This window comes from Helicoverpa zea, chromosome 18 (assembly GCF_022581195.2).
Source record: "Helicoverpa zea isolate HzStark_Cry1AcR chromosome 18, ilHelZeax1.1, whole genome shotgun sequence".
NCBI lineage: Eukaryota > Metazoa > Arthropoda > Insecta > Lepidoptera > Noctuidae > Helicoverpa > Helicoverpa zea.
In genome coordinates this window covers 3,592,581-3,612,144 of record NC_061469.1, presented here as the reverse complement: position 1 = coordinate 3,612,144, position 19,564 = coordinate 3,592,581, and the positions used below count along the sequence as shown (strand labels likewise).

At 36.3% G+C, this 19,564-nt stretch overlaps 1 protein-coding gene across 1 annotated transcript; it reads left to right on the top strand.

Moving 5' to 3' along the window:
- Positions 1-433: 433 nt before the first annotated feature.
- LOC124638817 lies at positions 434-18,777 on the top strand. Its single transcript, XM_047175926.1, has 9 exons — positions 434-3,184; positions 3,388-3,549; positions 10,366-10,584; positions 11,672-11,826; positions 12,232-12,454; positions 12,842-13,019; positions 13,486-13,592; positions 14,121-14,237; positions 14,692-18,777. Exons 1-9 carry the CDS (start codon positions 614-616, stop codon positions 14,794-14,796), a joined length of 3,837 nt encoding a protein of 1,278 aa, XP_047031882.1. The 5' UTR covers positions 434-613; the 3' UTR covers positions 14,797-18,777.
- The last annotated feature ends 787 nt before the right edge of the window (positions 18,778-19,564 follow it).

The following is a 19,564-nucleotide window of genomic DNA, read 5'->3' as shown; positions in this document are numbered from 1 at the left end:
TGGAATGAACCATTAAATATCGACTATTCAGTACGGTTAATTTACGGTTTTTATCACTTTTGAGAAGTATAGACCATTCACACAACAAATAGACGATGCACGGCCTTTAAGCCACACCTCCGTGCCCGTCGGAGTGGGGAGCGTGAGGTTTTTTCGTTACGGAATTTCTGGATTTGGTCCCCGCGCTAAAGGCCTGCGATAGAAGCTATGCAATAACTCAATTCATTCGAAAGCGTAGTTTATCATATAGACTGTTGCCAAACAAACTATGTACGTCAACTTTCATCATTTGCATTTATCAATATCTTTATATCTTAACTAGCGAATAAACATTTTGAGTTTGTGTTTATTCTTTTCTAAAGTAATCGACTAAAGTTACATAGGTAACTAATTACATGTAACTAAATTACCACTCCATTTAAAAGAAAAACACAAATAAATGTCAAAATGTTAAATATGGCTGCTGTGTATTCGTCATGTTTTGTGTCGTATTTTACATGAATTTTATAAATATATGGCAAAATGATAACGATTAATAATTAAAGTGAGACAATACTAACGCTGCTGAACCCTATAAAAATATTGGAATAACGCTGAAGTGTCAGAAATCATCATGTCTTCAGACAAGGCTACTGAAATAAAAGGCAACGAGATCGATAAAAGCAAACGTCGTCATAAAACTGACGACACTGTTATTGCGACAGCGGCAACAAACACTGTTGAAGATACAATGCAATTTGCGAAGATGGAGTGCGCGGATGAAAGCGCGGGCAAGCCCACGGAGCTGTGTCTTCAAGGCAACACTCACTTGATTTCTAGCACAACGAGTAGTTTGGCCGATACGCCCGGTGATTCTGGTGTTTTGTGTTTAGATAGTGAGGCCTCGGAGGCCACCAGCCAAGCGCTCATGTCGCACAGTCTCATAGGAGCCGAGGAATTAGCGTGTGACAGTGTTTACGACGCACCACCGTCCTGCTCTCAGGATATGATCAAGAGTACCACCAGTAGCATCATGACGCGCAGTGATATCGACAATCAGAACATTGGAGTGCCTGATGATATTGTGCCAGAATTGATTATAGAGTCACATAAGAAACCAAACACTTATGAGAACTTGCCAGATTTAGTATTAAAAGCTTTAGAAAGTGAGAAGGGTACTGAAGAATCTCGAAAGCCTGCACTGAGGAGTGAACCTAAGAAGTCATTATCTGAAGACATTGTGTACAGGAGAAGATGTCGGAAGAAGTCACAAAGTGGACCGAGTTCACAGAAGAAAAGGGTGTCATTCCATGAAGATATATTGAACAATACAAAAACAGACAATATTCACATTGAAAGAGGTTTCATATCATATGGGCCAGACAGTTCATATTGTGATAGATTCAGACAAAAGAATAACATTGTTACAGATAGGTTTTCATGGTGTGCTTCAGGTGACAGAACACCAAAGTATGCAGCCGATGTTGCTCAACAGACCATGTCAGATATTCTTACTTATGGTGATTCTAAAAATGACCGGAGTGGTATATTTGAATACTGTCAGAATTATGAACAGGAACAAGAAAACCAGGACAATAATAATGACAAAGATAACAATAATGAGCCCAGGCCTACTGGGAAACTGTATGGATGTGACTCAAACAGCTCAGATTCTAACTTCAGCTGTGACTCTGAAACTTCATCCAGTGATTCATCCTCATCACATTCAAATAAAACTGAAACATCAATGCTGCACAGAAAATGTGACAAAGCACAGAAGTCCTACTCCTGTGATGCATTTGAAAACAATGGTCATGTTGCATTTATGAGGAAAACATATTTTTCTGAAGCTGACATTGATAAGTCCACTGACAGGATGAAAATGCCCCTTGAAGTTTCACACAGTCCAAATACAGTAAAATCTGTACTGAAGAAAAAACGCTACATTACTACAAGTATTGTTGAGGAAAGAAAATCACATAACAAAGTATTAAATCTATTAGATGCTAATAACATCATAGATTCTTTAAAGAATTTTTACAAAAACTTTAACTTCAATTTTGCTCCAGAAAAAGGTTTGCCTGAAAACAGTTTGGAATTAAACAATGTTGTGGAAGCTTTGCCATGTGATGTGAATCATAACAAGAACCTCTCCAAAAGCTTAGATTCAGGTTTTCAGGCTGAGGATGAAGATGATTTTGTTGAAATCAACCTCAATGGCCAGCCATTAGCTGCTGAGAAACCAAAGGAGAAAACAACACCATCCAAAACTGCAGTAGCTGGTGACAGAACCCCTAATGAAGGCTCCCCAAGGCATAAACTCACACTCAACATGAAGGCACAGCTTGATAAGAAACCAAACAAAGCTGATCTCCCACCTCTAAGCAAATATGTTGTGAACTGTGAAAGCACTGTGTATGAACACAAAGGAGTCTCCTACAGCTATGTCCATGATACATTCCAAACAGCTTTTGATGCACCCAAAGAGACATTTGTCCCCATACCTGAAACCACACCAGTGAAAGAGCTAGTGAGTAGCACAAGTAAAGTTGACCTCAACAAGTCCACCGATACTGACTCTTCTAGTAAGACATCAACCCCCAAGAGACAATTCAACAAAAATATCCAAGACGAGACTGAGCAAAAGAATGGCATTTCTAAGCATTTGTCCTCCCCCAAAAAGCAGAATGTAAACAGATACAGTCGGAAATCCGCTTCCACTGTGCAGAAAGTAAATGACGAGCCGGCGCAAGTGAACAGCGACAACTGCTCAAACACCGACAACTCGACCTTGAAGGGGGCCGAAGACTTTAACGACGACTTTTTCGACAGTCCCGGCAACCAAAAGCTACAATCCAACAAGTCGGCGTTATTGAACCGATACCTGAAGAATGTGTGTCAAAGGAAAGACCTTGAACTCAAAATAAAGAACAATAAGTTCTTTCAATTTAAACTTCGAATGGAGAAACACTTTCCGAGCATAATACTCCCATTGAAGGAGGTTTCTGATACATTCCACGTGTCGGCTGATCGGATGTCGAGGCTCATAGACAAAGAGGTGATAGAGAACAAAAGGCTCTCTGTGCGGCTGCTGACGGCTGACGAGCCGTCCTACTTCGATAGTTTCGAAGATAACGTGGCCATTGAGTGTAATGAAAAGCTCCGACTACAAATATTTTCGTACCCAAACGAAACTTTAAATAGGGTAATTATGTTTGATTACTAAATCGCACGGCAATTTCGTTCACCGTAATACGACCTTGATTACGCGATGTTTTGTACAAGGTACTAATTTAGCGAAAAAGTTTTGAAAACGATTTTAATCCACTAATTTGATTGAAAGGTCAAAGGCTTGTTTACATTTAAATGTACTTTTTCTTTCGACCTTAATGGAGTGTGTTGTTACAGATGATGAAAGTGAAGTCGCCCTACAGTATGGAGGATGGGTCGTGGACGCCTCTGTTGGTGTTCATCACTGACTACGCTCTGTATGTGGCGAGCGTGAAGCCTGGGGGTACGGAGTATGACATGCTGTGCCGGCTGCCGCATAACGAACTTGACGCTATCGTGGTAAGTGGAATTTGTACACAATTATGTTACAAAACTTGTTTGTATTTTTTCTAGATTGTCATCTGGTATACTTTCGATCTCCTTTGACCTTTTGTTACATAATGATGAGTAACAAAGCAAAATTAAAACCACAGATTTTTTGTACCAAAAAGTAATACAAATACTGTGTGACATAATAATGTGTCATTGTTATAAATAGACTATATGCAATTCATAACGAAGTTGGGTCGACAATATCATAATCCCAGACATCAGGCCATAGACATAGTTGATCAGAATAACACCAACCTCTGTTGAGTGTTGCGTTGTTAATTATATTGAAATCAATGCCCTTTATTATGAGAATATTATGCACACATTAAATTGTAAATCAATTGTCTTTTTATTGTTTTGTTTGTATCGTGACAATGTTGAATGTAGATAGGATTCTTGTGTCTACACTTGTTGATATTTGAAGTAGCTGTTTCCCGTGGTTTTGACGGCGTTCCGAGAGAACTACGTCTTGAATCCGAGCCACTAACCATCACCGGTGAACCATATAAGCACTCTAAGTTTCATATGAATCAGTGTAGTCTCCGAGTTTTGCTCTTAGCGTAACTTATTACATTACTTACATAAGTATCGGCGACCATTCGAGACCTCATTAATTTGGTTTACAATCATTAGCTACAGTTTTATACACATACCAAACTTTAGGAACCCTTTAAAACTGGGACTAACTTTACGACGGACTCATTAACTAGGACAGGAGCCGTGAGACCTTTAAAAATGCAAGTCAACTTCGAACTTTTCACGGACGTATGCGGGTCGTGGTTATTAATGAACCTGGTTCATTAATGCTGTGCATATTATTATTCTGAAAGCGAACCTTTGAAGTATATTAAGAGTAAATTATTAACAAATGTCGCCTGTTATTGTAAAGAAATATTGTTTGGTAATTAAATGATGTGATTTATTTACGTTCTGGATACTTATTGTTATTCTGAAATCGAACTTTTTGGAACATAAAAGGAAATGATTTAGTAATTGCCTGTTATTGTAAGATTGTTTGTAAGAGATCGCATTAAACCCGCGTGTCGCCTAAGTATATGACTCACTAGCAACCGCGAGCAGTTTGGCCTACCTATGTCCAGTTTTAACTAATTCCCTCACCCGGACAAAAAGCTGCCTATAGCTTTCCTCGATAAATGTGCTATCTAAAAACAGAATGAATCTTTCCAATCGGACTAGTTTTTCCTGGCATTGGCGCGTTCTAGCAAACAAACGAAGAAATACTTCAAGTGTATTTTATTTTTATTTTATTTTATTTGGGAAAACAAACAATTGTACATCAAATCTTTCAAATACAAAATTACTACAGTTAAAGTATAAATGTACAATCAACAACGTTTCCACATATTACTACTAACTTAACACTAACACTACACTAACTTAGCACATTCAAAGTTACGGAGAAAAGATAAATTATAATTTTAATGAATTTGAAGATGAAAACAATATAAACCGAGCCTAATCCAAACTGAGGTTACATTTTATGACATTCTTAAATTTCTGTAAAGATAAGTGAAATATGTCTATTTTAAGAAAGTTTTTGTTATAAATTTCAACTAGCCTCCGGAGTGGCGCTCGCTGACCCGCATTCGTTCGACTAGTAGTAGTAGCGAATAGCGGGTAAGCGCGAACCTCTCGACGGATTACAGTTCTGGGTACAATATAAAACAAGCTATTTATTATTTCAGGGCAATTATACCTATTATGAATAAAACCGTGAAGCATCATTGCTTGAAGCAGTAGACGTCTAGATTGCAAGTCAATCATTTTAAATTCCTTAAGAGATTCGTTATAAGATAATGGTCTAAGACGGCAATTATATCGTACAGTACGTAAATATTTACGTTGAACTTTTTCAATTGATGTAACATATTTTTCGTAGTAGGGATCCCATATAACGCAACCATATTCCACCTGTGGACGGATTAGAGTATTGAACAGGTATAAGTATGTATGCGGTCGTTTGAAATCCGTACCAGATCTGATTACAAAATTATACATTTTAAATGCTTTTGCCACGATTTTGTCTATATGTAAGTTCAAGTGAAGCTTATTATCTAAAATTATGCCTAAGTCACATATAAAGGTTTCCTTTAACAAATTCTCCAGACAAAGTTTGTAATTGAACTTAATTAAAGTTTTGTTTTTAGAAAAAATTATAAATTTACATTTAGAAATGTTTAATTGAAGTTTATTTGTATCACAATAACTAGATAATCGATCCAGATCGTCCTGCAACATAATACAATCATTAACAGATTTAATTGTTTTGAATATCTTGAGATCGTCCGCATACAATAAAAAATTACTATTTTTGAAGCATTTGCCAATATCATTAATATACATTATGAACATTAGCGGCCCAAGAATCGACCCCTGAGGGACACCAGATGTCGCCATAAATGTGTCCGAGTTGTGTCCATTTATGACAACTGTTTGGCTGCGATTCGATATATATGAACAGAACCATCTCAATAAACAACCTCTTATCCCGTTAAAAGCGATTTTTTTTTAATAGTAATTCATGGTCCACTCTGTCAAATGCTTTTTTAAAATCTGTGTATATGGCATCTGTTTGAGCTCGACTATCCATATTGTTGAACAAAAAGTTGGTATAAATCATGAGGTTAGTGATGGTTGACTTATGCTTAACGAAACCGTGCTGCTCTGGAATAAGATTGTGTTGTATGATAGGGTACAGTTTTAAATGGACTAGCTTTTCAAACAGTTTTGCAACTGCGTTTAAAATAGAAATGGGTCTATAATTTTCAATATCTTGCCTAGAACCATCTTTAAAAACAGGAACTATGTTGGCTTTTTTCCATACAGAGGGAAATTGACCTGTAGAAATACATTTATTGAAAATTAAGTGTAATGGATCACATATGGTCTCAGCTGTGTTCTTAAAAAAGCTAGGGGGTATACCATCTGGTCCAGGGCCCTTTGTGGCATCCAGCAGTTTTAAATGGGTACGAACTAACGCAGGACTAAAGTACAAAGAATCCACTGTAACATCATTGGCATGATCCTGTTCGGATGCTGGGTACCAATCAGGCCCAAGGCTTGAGGGCTCATACACAGACTGAAAGTAGGTGGAGAAAAAGTTACAGATAGTATGGGGATCACTTGAATATTGATCCTTGAAGGACATCTGAGCTGGTATCCGTGATCTTCCCTGGCGGTTGGCTATAAAAGACCAAAAGTATTTAATATTTTTAGGTATGCTATCTTCCACCACTTTTATATACTTTTTATAACATTTATCGCATTCTGCACTAAATCGGGAGCGGTATAGGGAAAATGTCTCGTAATCTGAGATGTTTCCGTATCTTTTCCATTTATTCCAACATTTCTTTTTATATTTGAAAATACGAATAAGAGATGGGGAGAACCAAATTGGGAAACCAGCAGTTTTGGGTTTACAAAGAGGGATATGATTTTTAATAATGGTATTTATATTGTAATAGAAGATATCCACTGAGGCTTCCGCTGAATTATTGTAGAAAAGCATGTTCCAATCAATATCACCAATATCGTTATTGATAGAAGTATAGTCAGCTTTACTAAAGTTATATTTTGGAGAATTATGAGGTTTTATTTGAGTTTTTGTAGAGTAAAATGATACTATTGTACAAAATGGCGGATGGTGAGTATCGGCTTGTAACAAATATTGAGTAGGTTCATAGACGAAACACTTAGAATTTGAAATAAGAAGGTCCAAAATTCGATTATTCACATTTTTGAGATGATTATATTGCTTTGCATCATGCATGGTCATAAAACTTCGTAAAGAATCACAAATAAGAGATGTACCATTACAAATTAGTGAATTATCAGACGAGCAGAGCTTCTCCCAGTTAGCGTCCGGTATATTATAGTCACCAAATATCAATATGTTATCGACACTGATTGAGTTGATGATATCAGTAAGTAATCCGAAATGTGACATATAGACAGTCGTCGATGAATTATTAGGTATATAAGAAACGCTTATTATATTATGCTTAAAAATATCGGCCCCAGGGAAAGAAACAGCGACCAGATCAAACAGTCTACTCGTATTCGTATTACTGAATTGGAATATTGGAATACTTACCGGGTTTAGTTTACGAAGGACAGCGATTAAAACGCCCCCCCCATCCGATTTACCAGTTGCAGCACGGTCACGATCAGAGCGGAAAACAATGTAGCGGTTGTCAATTACTTCAGCATCATGGATTGTGGGAATAAGCCAAGTCTCGGTCAAAACAATCACATCATAACAGTTTGACAGGATATTCATGTAAAGTGTTTTTAGTTTTGTACGTACCCCTCTACAATTTTGATAAAAAATACTTAACTGATCCTGATCTTTGTGATCCATTATCAATAATCTTACAGTAAATAATAAAATAGGTAATTAGTGGCAAACATATTCTTACAAGTACTGGCCTTATTTAATTTTATGCAAATCATTAGTTGACCTAATGGCTATAGTTGCTGAGGTTTCTGATTGCCTCACAAGAATCGTGTGGTGCTTAACCCAAACGAATTTGTAGTTAAACTTTTTCGCTTTTTCACGTGTCTCCCTCAGTAACTGCTTATTTTTAAGCGTAAGGTGTTCGTTGATGAAGATGGAGCGAGATGTGCCGGAGATGCCAAGCTGTATAGAGGTAACACCTTTCTTCAAGCGAGTAGCACTTATAACATTATCTCTTAAAGTGCGTGTTTTTAATTTTGCTATAATGTTTTTTGGTCGTTCATTAGCCAGGGCGTGTGGAACACGGTGTACAGAAACTATCTCTTCACGTGGGATTGAACAATTAATATATTTGCCAATATCGTGAAGAATTCCAATAAGATCTTCACCACGTCTCTCAGGAACATTGGAGATTTCCAGATTACAACTTCTGGCTTGCTGTTCCAGTTCCCCAATTCGTAACTCTAAAGTAGATATAATATTGTGACTTAGTGACTGATCTTTCAAGTTATCCAATTGCTTTTTGTTGTCCTCGTACTGTTCGGAAATGAAAACTGTGGATTTTTTTAAGTCGGCAACTTCACCTGAGAACTCCAATAGCTGCTGCTTAATTACAAAATTTTCCGACCGCAAAATATCCATTTCTTTCCTTGTTTCATCCATAAAAGTTTCAAGGTCCATTTTCATCGACTTGATATTGCAGTTAATTGTATCTATTTTAGTATCCAAGTCAACCTTAAATTCTTCAAGTTTTTTAATCAATTTATCTTCAATTTTATCAATAAGAATAGTATGATCACACTCCGGATACTTGCGCTTTCTGTTTGAGGGATCGCTTTCTTTATCAGCAGTAGAAATATCCGGGTTTGAAGAAAAAGGCTTAGGTGGTGATCGAAGTACTTTCGCCATATTTTGTAGCAGTTAGCAGCAAGCAAAATAATAAGCTGGCGCACACTTATAAACCGTACACTAATAAAGGCTCACGGAGAGCCGAGTTCGGCCGCGTACAAAAACTGGCGAGAAAAACGTCGAAAGCGCCGGGCGATAGGCGTCGCTTACGCGTATCACTGAGTAGGTATGTTTTTAAAGAGTGTCGGTACACCGAAATCACTAAGCGAATGTTTTTAGTCACAATTTTCTTAATATTAGTATTTAGCACTCGAAATATATTGCTTTATCATCCATTGTCACATATATACCAAAAATTTTTAGGAGTTAAATAACACTAAGCACTTTTTCCGCACTTTAGTTATTATTTTGTGAGAACGTTAGACGTAGTTGTTACGCGCACGATGCATGGAAAATAAATGAAAAAAATGTATACCTAATAATATATGTATATTATATTATATTCTTTATTGCACACTTAACAATACATAATAAAATAATAAAGACAGTTTATGTACATGTAAAAACATACATTTTCCAATGTCAATAATTTTTCGTTATTCAAGTAATATTCAATTCAAAAACTTTCGGCTAGACAGTTGAAAAGCGAAGTAGTTACTCAGTTCGCGACCCCCCAAGAGTTAGGTTTGAACAGATGCATAAATTACGATGAATCACTCCACTTGGCGCCGCACGTTCCGTGTAAGTGACGCCCGTGACGTCACTGCAGTTCCTTAGTTACAGAATTGGAACTGAAAATGGAATACTATTGCTAATATAGCCATTATATTAACGGGTCATTGAACGTTTACTGAACTATGCATAATGTTGCTGTGCCAGCTTAGCTGAGCTTTACACTAAATGTAACAACTTAACCTGTAAAAACTTGTGGAAAACAAATAAGCAATAAGCAATAAGATATAAATAATAATAATGAATAAGCAAATAAATAGGGATATGAATACGAACGTAAAGGAACTTATGTGTCTATCTATACTAATATTATAAAGCTGAAGAGTTTGTTTGTTTGTTTGTTTGAACGCGCTAATCTCAAGAACTACTGGACCGATTTGAAAAATTCTTTCAGTGTTAGATAGCCCATTTATCGAGGAAGGCTACTGACTCCTTTTTATCCGGGTTCATGCCGTGGTTCCTACGGGATGCGGGTGAAACCGCTGACAGAAGCTAGTATTTGATATTCTTTCACGCTGTGTTGTGTAGATATTCTTTCGGAATTAGTAGGGAAATTAGAATGCGTCTTTATTTAGTGTGTCTAACTGACTTTTTTGCAGTGCCACGCGTGAAACAAAAACACTCACTAGTTTCATTTCGATCAACATCTTAAAAATTTAAACACGACAAATATATTAGCCAGCAATTAATAAAATTTTCTCTAAAACCCCATATTTCTTTTACAGGTTGGCCCAGAAGCTCAGTACATCCAAATCCTGGACATCGCAGGCAACATAGCCTGTTCTATAATCACGGGAGAAGCATCATTAGGTGCTCGATTCGCGTCCTCCCTCGAATGGAGCGCTAGGACTTCGCCGCTGAGGATCCAACGCCCTCCAGCCATGATACCGCTGGGCTGCAGAGAGCTGGCTGCCGCGGTCGCTAGGAAGAGGCATGAGAAACGGGTAAGTGTAGCCAAGCCACTAAGTTGACTAAACTCTGGTTGAAAGGTCGTAAAGGGATAGGATGACATTTGGGGCTAAATGTCAATACCGATCCATTCACAATTTATAGTTGAACTATAAAATAAAATACCGAGTACATATTTTTATACGTTCTAGACATTCTTTAAACATAAATCTTGGGAAGGTACCATTAAACTAGTACAGATAGGTAGGCATTTACTCCTTGTATATCAGCTGCATCGGGTGAGACTGGAAGCCGACCCCAAGATAGTTGGGAAAAGGCTAGACAGATGATAATTCCTTAAACTTAATTCAATATAATCGTATGAGAACAAGTTGTACCTAGTTTTGAGGTTGTCGACCCGCCACAATCTGGCTACATAGATAAACTTTTATTTTGTTGTGACCTCCCTAAAAGTCGAACAACAATACTACTATGATAGAAATTGATATCTCAACATGTGAGCTATTTAATAACGTGTTGTCAACTGCGGATTATTGACTGATTTGGTTACATGCTGTGTTCAAGGTCAATTGATAGAAAAATATTTTCATACATACATGCAATGAATGAATGTTTAGACTCAAACTTATTTATTTTGACTAAATGACAATTGTAATTGTGTTGGTTACCTTTTTGTTATGAGATGCAATTTTGTTTAAAGTTAGTTACAATGGCAAACTTTAGTCTTGGTCAACAGTGGCCTCTCTGATTGCCAAGGTTTAAAGTTTTCAATGTTATGACTTCAGTACATGTAACTGTAAATTCTCGACTTCCTATAACAATAAGAGGTGGTTCATTGATAAATAGCTGTTAATCGCGATTTTACCCATGTCCTGTGGGAACTACTTCGTGCACTCTTAAATAGCCGCCATTGAAAAATGGGCTATCTAATACTGACATATTTTTTTTTTTCAAAACAAACCCGTTGTTTCTAAGACTAGCGCATTCAAGTTCACAAATACAAACTTTCAGCTATATAATATGAGTATATATAGTTAGTTTACGAAAATACCAGGCATTATATTTAATTGTCTACCTGTTCCTACAATGATTTATAGCTTAATCTCAATTCAAATATTCTAGATACCTCAGATTTTATTCTACGGGCGCGTATGTTCGGGCGACGCGGGCGACAGGCTCATAGAGGCTCCCGGCGCCTTCGCCCCGCCGCTAGAAGGGTACCTCATGTGTAGGACTGAGAGGAGTCGCCGGTTTGAGCCCTGCTATTTCTTGCTCAGGTTAGTAAATACTTCTTTGTTTACTTTACATTATCGTATTCTATTCATATTTTCTGGTAATGCGAAAAGGTGATAAGTATGCTAAATATATCTGAGTTTATATACTACTGGTTGCAAACGCTAATCTAGTTTGTATATGCTCACATTCGCAGTGTCTCTTATGTAGATACCCATAGGTATCCAATGAACTTGCCTTATGTCGGTGTGTGATCTGCATGTGCTGGACAATTGTCATCATAAAACGTACATTTTAGGTTATATTAAAATGTTTACTGTTTTTTTTTTCGATAATTACCAAATTCCCATTGACATATTTTCTAGCGACCTATTTGTCTTCAAGTTTAAGCGCACGTTTACCCATAGCCAATACTACTTCGCTACAGCAACTTCAACTAATTTTTCCAGGGCCGGCGTCCTACACTGGGGCCCACACTCTCCCGACGGGACCCCGCTACCCAACAACATTGCGCTCCGCTCAGTGCTCGGTGTCCGTCGTCACGTGGACTCGTCGCGGCGGCCGCATTGCTTCGAGATCGCGTTGGCTGACAACACGCGTCTACTGTTGGCGGCCCCTGATGACGCTACTGCGTCCTCCTGGCTGCAGAGTCTGTTGTTGCATGCTGCTCAGGTGAGGAAGAATAGGTCCTTATTATAGCATAGGTGAATAACTCATTGCTTCGAGATCGCACTAGCTGACAACACCCGTCTGCTGTTGGCGGCCCCTGATGACGCTACTGCGTCCTCGTAGCTGCAGAGTCTACTGTTACATGCTGCTCAGGTGAGGGAGAATCGGTCCTTGTTATAGTCTTATTTGATTATGGAAGCGGCTGATGTCATATAAAGCACCACCCCCTTCAAATTATGCGTCGCGCCGCCTACAGTTGGTGAAGTTAGATTAAATGATAAAAAATAATATAAGATACATTGTTACTGTTCCTGGGGCTTTAAATAAAACAAAATGTCTTCTTATTCATACGATTTTTTTTTTAAACAATCAACTTTGTCTCTTACCCAGGCTCTTGAAGAAAAGGACGGCGCTAAGAAGTGCAGCGAGCGTTCAGGCCCGCCGCCCGCCTGCACGGTACTAGTGACGCCGCACGAGGTCATCAGCGTGCGAGACACGTTGGACCTCGCGTTCGTGACGGGTGCCGCGGCTTATTTGAAGGATAGGGGGTCTGATGCGCTGCTTAAAGGTAAGTGAATTTAGAAATTTGTATATTATGTGTTGATAGTGCCAAAAACAAGTATGCAGTCATCTGAGCGTTTTCTCAACTATGTTGGAGTCAGCTTCCAGTCTAACCGGTTGCAGCTGAGAACCAGTGTATTACATGAAACGAATGCCTATCTGATCTCCTGAACCCAGTGTCCCGGGTGATCCAAAACTCCATGGTAAGACTGGTTGTCAGCCTTTCTGTCTTCTGACTACTCTTAACGACTGCCAAAGATATTCAAATGACTGCCGAGACCCACCAATTTATCGTTCCTTCCAAAACACGGAGGAACTCGTTATGAAAAGATAGTCACCCATCCACTTACAAACAAATATGTAGTATTGCAGTTAAATATGTAAATAAAAAATCTTATTACATCAGAATCCTTCACATATAAGGTACTTAATATAGATCCTATTTTCCTAACGTCATAGTATATTTGTTTCAGAATACATAGAAGAGATGAGGACGGACATCGAGATCCTCGCGTGCGGCTCCATCAAGAACTTGACGGCGTTCAAAATACCTGACACTGACGAGAATTGGTGCTGTTTGGTGAGAACCCCAAAACCTCCGATTATCCATGTATTCACTACAGAAATGAACCCAAAAACAGTCCGCAGTTCTATGGCCAAAGTGTTGCTAGCTATGTAGTAATCTCTCTTTCCAGCTATGTATCCCACATGGTGGTGGGGTTAACTTTCCTTATTTTTCTTCTCCACTTTGCTCTATCCGTGACGTCGCTCTCGGACACCTGGTATTCTTTCGACACTACGTCGCGCCATCTGGTCTTGGGGCGTCCTCTTGATCTTCGCTATGTAGTAATGAAATCAAAAACCTTTGTTTTCAGGCTGCATTAGCCCATAGATATATACCTTAAAGACTAACATACATACACATTATATTGTACAAAATTGTTAGTATCTAAGTTAGTAGCACTTCACTAGCACTATGTCACTGTGCGGTCCTGTGGCAGTTATCCGCGGAAGCGACGGAACACCACGTCCTGTGGCCAGAAGTTCTCGTCCAACACGAGGTGCAGGAAACACGTCATGAATGAATATTGTTATGTTTTTGTTATAGGAGTGGAGCGTGTGCGAGGCGCGGGAGCGCGGCGCGGGGCTGGCGCTGGTGCTGGGCTCCAGCGCCGAGCTCGAGCGGTTCATCGCCGCGCTCGAGCAGGCCTTCTGCGCACTCACTGTGAGTTCACCTAATACTATACAAAACATAGACTACATTTTATCCCGGTACAGGCAGTAGTGCCTACGGGACGTGGGTGAGAAGTTAATATTTTACAATTATCTTTCAACCAACTCTACCAATATATTTAAGAACTGAAGTGATTATTTTCTTTTTCAATAAATGTCTTGCTTCTTTTCTCTTCTTCAAAAAAAGGTAGTTTAAGAAACGAAATCAAAGCAATTAATTTAAATTTTGACCAAGCGCAAAATAAACAAACTAAATAAGAATATTTGCATCTTAAGGCACCCTTCATTGAAAAACTCCATCACTCATGTAGGTAACTTTTTTTAACTTTGTTTAATTGGGCTAGTGGTTTCCAATTTTATGCCGGCATCAACGTTGGTAACAGATCGGCTTGCAAATATTATTTACACATTAAAACTAACAGCAAGTAAAATCTCTTCTTCCCCAGTGTGAACCATTCCCGCTAAGCGTGGTAGAGGCCACGAAGTCCGCGTGCAGCTCCGCACACACAAAATACGAGGCCGCCTGGGCACACATGCTGCCGCAGCAATAACTGGCCACACACAAAAGCTACAACACTAGTAGTAACATCCCAACACTAGGGACTAGAGACGTACGAAAAGTTATCGATAAAAATGTACTTGCTAAGTGGAGTCCGTACTTATTTTGTATATTTGGGTCATTATGGGGAAGAATATTGCTTTAAAAATGGTTTAATGATTGTGTAAATGTATTAGGGGTTCGTTATTTTTAGTTCCTAGTACAGATGTTACAACTGGGCTGTAGTTAGGACAGTTAGAAATATCGATAATAGGTAATGTGAATTTTTGTTGTAATTTTAAGCGCTTTTTCGTCTTGTTCTACTCAACATAGAGGACCTAGTGATTTAGTGTGAGTAAAATAATATATTATCTACTGACTACCGGGTTTAACGACACCGTATTTCTCTTATCGTATGGAATCTGAGTTTAAACTACTTATCGATATCCATATTACAAATATTTTCTCAAAGTAATTATTTAAAAAAATATAAAATTAATCTCGTGCTTTAGAGAGACTTCTGATTATCTATCTATCTATATATATTAATATAGTGTATTTTCAAAGCTCGGAGTTGTACGGTGTTGTCAAAATGTCGATAGAAAAATCACAAATACTCAGTTTTAGCTTAATAACAATATATTTCCTCTGTGAGACAGACAGAAAGCGTCTTGCGAGCACAATTTAGTTAAACTGTATAATATAATTATGCTTCTACGTTGAAACTATCGCTCGTGTATAGCTAAATACACTGATATTTGAAGCAAACGTCGATATAAATATTTGACAAATTAAAGCCATATTTTAAATAAAAAAAAAAATACATTCCAAATGTTCTTGCATCTATGGCTAACCAAAGACAAATTAAAGAGGTTGGAACGTCGGAGTTTGCTTCAAGTGTCAGTTACTAATAAGTATTATTTATCATTATTGTTAAATCTATGGTACTTATGTATATTTATGGTAATATATTATTATTGATATATCGATTCCAGTTAATATACTGCTATTACGTAGTAAAATGTCTCACTTCTATATTAATAGGTCACAATACTCCACTATGATATTTATGCCTTGTTGTATTGGTGCTAAAAACAAGGATTCGATGAAAAATAACATCTTAAAAATGCGAGTACAGTCAGGAAAAAAAAGCAGTAATTCTTCAACCTTTTATTAAGAACAATTAAATACTCTTACAATACAAGGTTTTCGCAAGATAGTCTGTTTTATAAAATATCTCATCTATTTTTTCTCTCGATTGTACTTACATTATTTTTAGCGCCAGTATAGAAAGAAACACGACAAAATTAATAATATCCTATATCAAATCGAATAATAATAATTATTGAATAAATTATAATAATCAATATCTATCATTTGAATTGGCCAGAAATGTTTAAGCGCTGATACTTTGTGAATTGTAAAAAGTTATATAATGTATGTATCCTTCAGTCATATTTTCTGAATTTATTTATTTTATGTATTCCTTGTAAAATTGTTTAGAAGAAGCATTAAAATGCAAGGTTTTAGTGTCGTCTCCGAACAAATGCTTTAAGTATTACAAAAGGAACACAAGAGGGAAGAAAGCTTTGTCTGAGTGTACTGTGAATTCGCGCTATTCTGAAACTTGGCCCGCGAGAATATACCCTGATCGATAATCGATAAGGGATATCGATTTACAAGTTTACAGAATAAGTATGCTTCGTGTGACGGCTTAGTAGATTTTGTATGTGGAAAACTATGTAGTTCTTTTTACAAACAAACCTTTTGTAGCTTTATATTTTTTAAAGCTAAGTTTAATGGTTTTGTTTTAAAAATTGTGTTGTTTCGTTTCAAAAAAGGAACGTTCCCGTGTTTGGAGGGATGTGTTAAGCTTTAATATTTGTTTGAAAAAGGTCTCAAAAAGTTATTTATATAATGCTATTAGAACAATTTCCTAACGGTTGTCGCTCGTTACCAAATATATCAATCGTATATCATTTCGTATGTGTATTAGGCCGCTGTATGGCCGTGTGATATTAATGTATATTTAGGGTAGGTATTAGCGCATCGTGGACTATGACGTCACATCGTTTTATATGTAAAACACATTTTGCATCGAGATTCGAGATTCTCATTTCTTCATTTTTTGTTAAAGAACTAAATATTCCTAAAAAGTAATACCGTCAGATAACCATTCCAATTTTGATAACTAGATTTCGATTTTAACGTTTTTTACGTGTCCATTTTCAGTGCAAAATGTTGATTTTACATATAAAACTTCGTGACATTGGGAAACAATAATATAACAGCAAATTTAATAAATTTCATAATAATATACGTTTTATTATGTAGTTATCAGTCTGAGTAATAATAGCTATGAATAATTATTATATTCTTGTGCACTTTATTTGTTTTGTAAGTATTTGTTCAAATAATATTTTATTTCTGATAATGTCTTACATTAATTTGTTTATTCGTATCAATATATAAAGATTTTTCTGTATATTTGTTGTGTATGTGATTGCGCTTATACTAAAGGCTATTTTTACTTGGAATTCGTTTTCTTAATTATTATTTCAATATGTTCCAAGTTTAAAACTTATTCTCCACTTTTTCGAAAATGGAACCTATTTTTTTCTCTTATGCTTTTATTTACTTAACTTGTCTATGGTCTGTCTGTATCTAAACTCCTTGGTTATTAATTCGTATTTTTTGTAAAAATAGCCTTGACTCTATTTGCTACGTAACTGTGATTTGTGTTGTTTACCATTAAGTTTGTTGTTTATGCATAATATTAGATCAATGTTTTTAGCTTTTAGTAATTATTTCGATATTATTGAATATACGTGAATTAATCAATAGAACTTATTCGAAGACTATCGTAATGAATATAATATTTATAATAATGAAAATACACATTCTTACAATTTTTGTGAAAAATACAAACTACTTTTGTTAATTTACCTACTGTTATTGTCTTGTTGAAAATATTCAAATATTTTTTCTATGTAAAAAATATTTCGGTTTTCAAATGTATCAAAAATCTTGTTTCTTTTTTTACTGATATAACAAATTGTTTGTACGAATTGGCTATGATGATTATTACTATTGGTTATTTATTTTGTAAAATTATTTTTTTAATAAAAACACGACTGTATCTTCCGTTCTATTGTAAAGTTTCTGAACTATGAACGATATTATTTGCCTTTGGTGTACCTGGCTTTAATCCCGTGACCCTAGCTCCCATTGGTCCTAGGTCATGATATTGCTCTTGAAAATACTTTTACTACATAAAATAGAAATAGGAATGCTGCTATTTCTTCGATACAAGTCAGTTTCCCATAAAGCCCATTTTAACTTCTCATAATCAGAAGATGGGGGTGACCAAAGCAAATAATATCGCTCCACAGTTCCCGGTAGCTACACTAAGTATTATTAAGAACAATAATAATGTTAACGCTGTAATGTAGAAGCTATTTTATCGTTAATAAAAGTAATATGTTTCAAATACCTTCCATTGTAATAGGCGAGTGCCTCTTCACATCATTATTTGCCAATCTTGCCAGGACTTATAAAATAATTGTTGCCCTCTTTCGAGACATCTCACGCTCGATAAATAAGTATATGACAATTATGAAAAATATATTTTTGAGTATCGCTAAGAAATGACCTGGTATTAGTGCCATTCTTATCTAATATATATTTTTTCCATTAACCTTGTTTGAAATAGAAGAAAAAAATGCTGAAATGCAGAACAAAATCTTTATTTAAATTATAATATGTATATGGAAAAGTATACAGTGGCTATGTATATGTATAAGGGCAGTTTATTCCAAAGATTTTTCTTTGTATAGATTAATTCTATGATTCGTTGAAGAGGCACATCGCGACATAACCATTGTAGTATATCAGCATTGCAATGTCCTAAACTCAGTAAATAGGCAATTCGAATTTAATATCGCTTGACATTATTGTTCATATAAACAATATTATAATAAATATTTGCGGAAGTGCTTCGGTTTTTTTATTTACATGTAAATATGTCACTTCTTATTTTATACTATAGCATAAACAAACTACGCTACCAATGAATATTATATCGCATGATCAGTTTAGGTAATTATTATCATATCTTAATGTATGAAAAAATAAAGTATAAATTTGTATTGGCACAAAAAGAAAACATGAAAACAAGTTCATAATAATAATAATTCGTTTATTTAAAGACAACAGAAAGGTCCACTTGGTTAGTAACAAAATAAATACTTAAAAACTATGTTAGTAAGGAACACACAAAGATAAAAAACAATGTTTAGCTTCGCCTAACTAAAACCTGCATAAAATGCTTGATGATAGGCGAATCAAATTTATCCACTAACATCCTCAGAATGCCATTGGAACTAGACCGCGATCTCTCCAACAAAGATGCCGTTCAGTTCAGTTCAGTAGTCTAGAATCATGTTATAATGTCAAAACACTTATAGGTACATAACGTACTAGGTTTATACCTACCTAGTCACAGTGGCACCTTCCTATGCATAAACCTGTTCAAATCTTTTCAATATGAATGTATGCAAATATGCAATGGATACTTGGTACTGGAGAATGTGAAGGAATTGGCGTGCATACATTTGGTTTAAGACCGCACCGCGGATTTTTAAACGGTTTTATTTAGCTCACCCTGTTTGTTTTATTCTTTCTTGGGTCAAATTTAGTAATTCAAATTTAAGTATCTTCCTGTTGTCAGATTGATCTGAAATTTGGTACACACCTTGAATTCCGATGACAATACAATATAG

Excerpts from the sequence above, each read along its gene's own strand:
- LOC124638817 (XM_047175926.1), top strand. The coding sequence starts at position 614 with ATGTCTTCAGACAAGGCTACTGAAATAAAAGGCAACGAGATCGATAAA. Across the intron at positions 3,185-3,387 it reads CAAACGAAACTTTAAATAGG|ATGATGAAAGTGAAGTCGCC; the intron begins GTAATTATGTTT and ends GTGTTGTTACAG. Across the intron at positions 11,827-12,231 it reads CCCTGCTATTTCTTGCTCAG|GGCCGGCGTCCTACACTGGG; the intron begins GTTAGTAAATAC and ends TAATTTTTCCAG.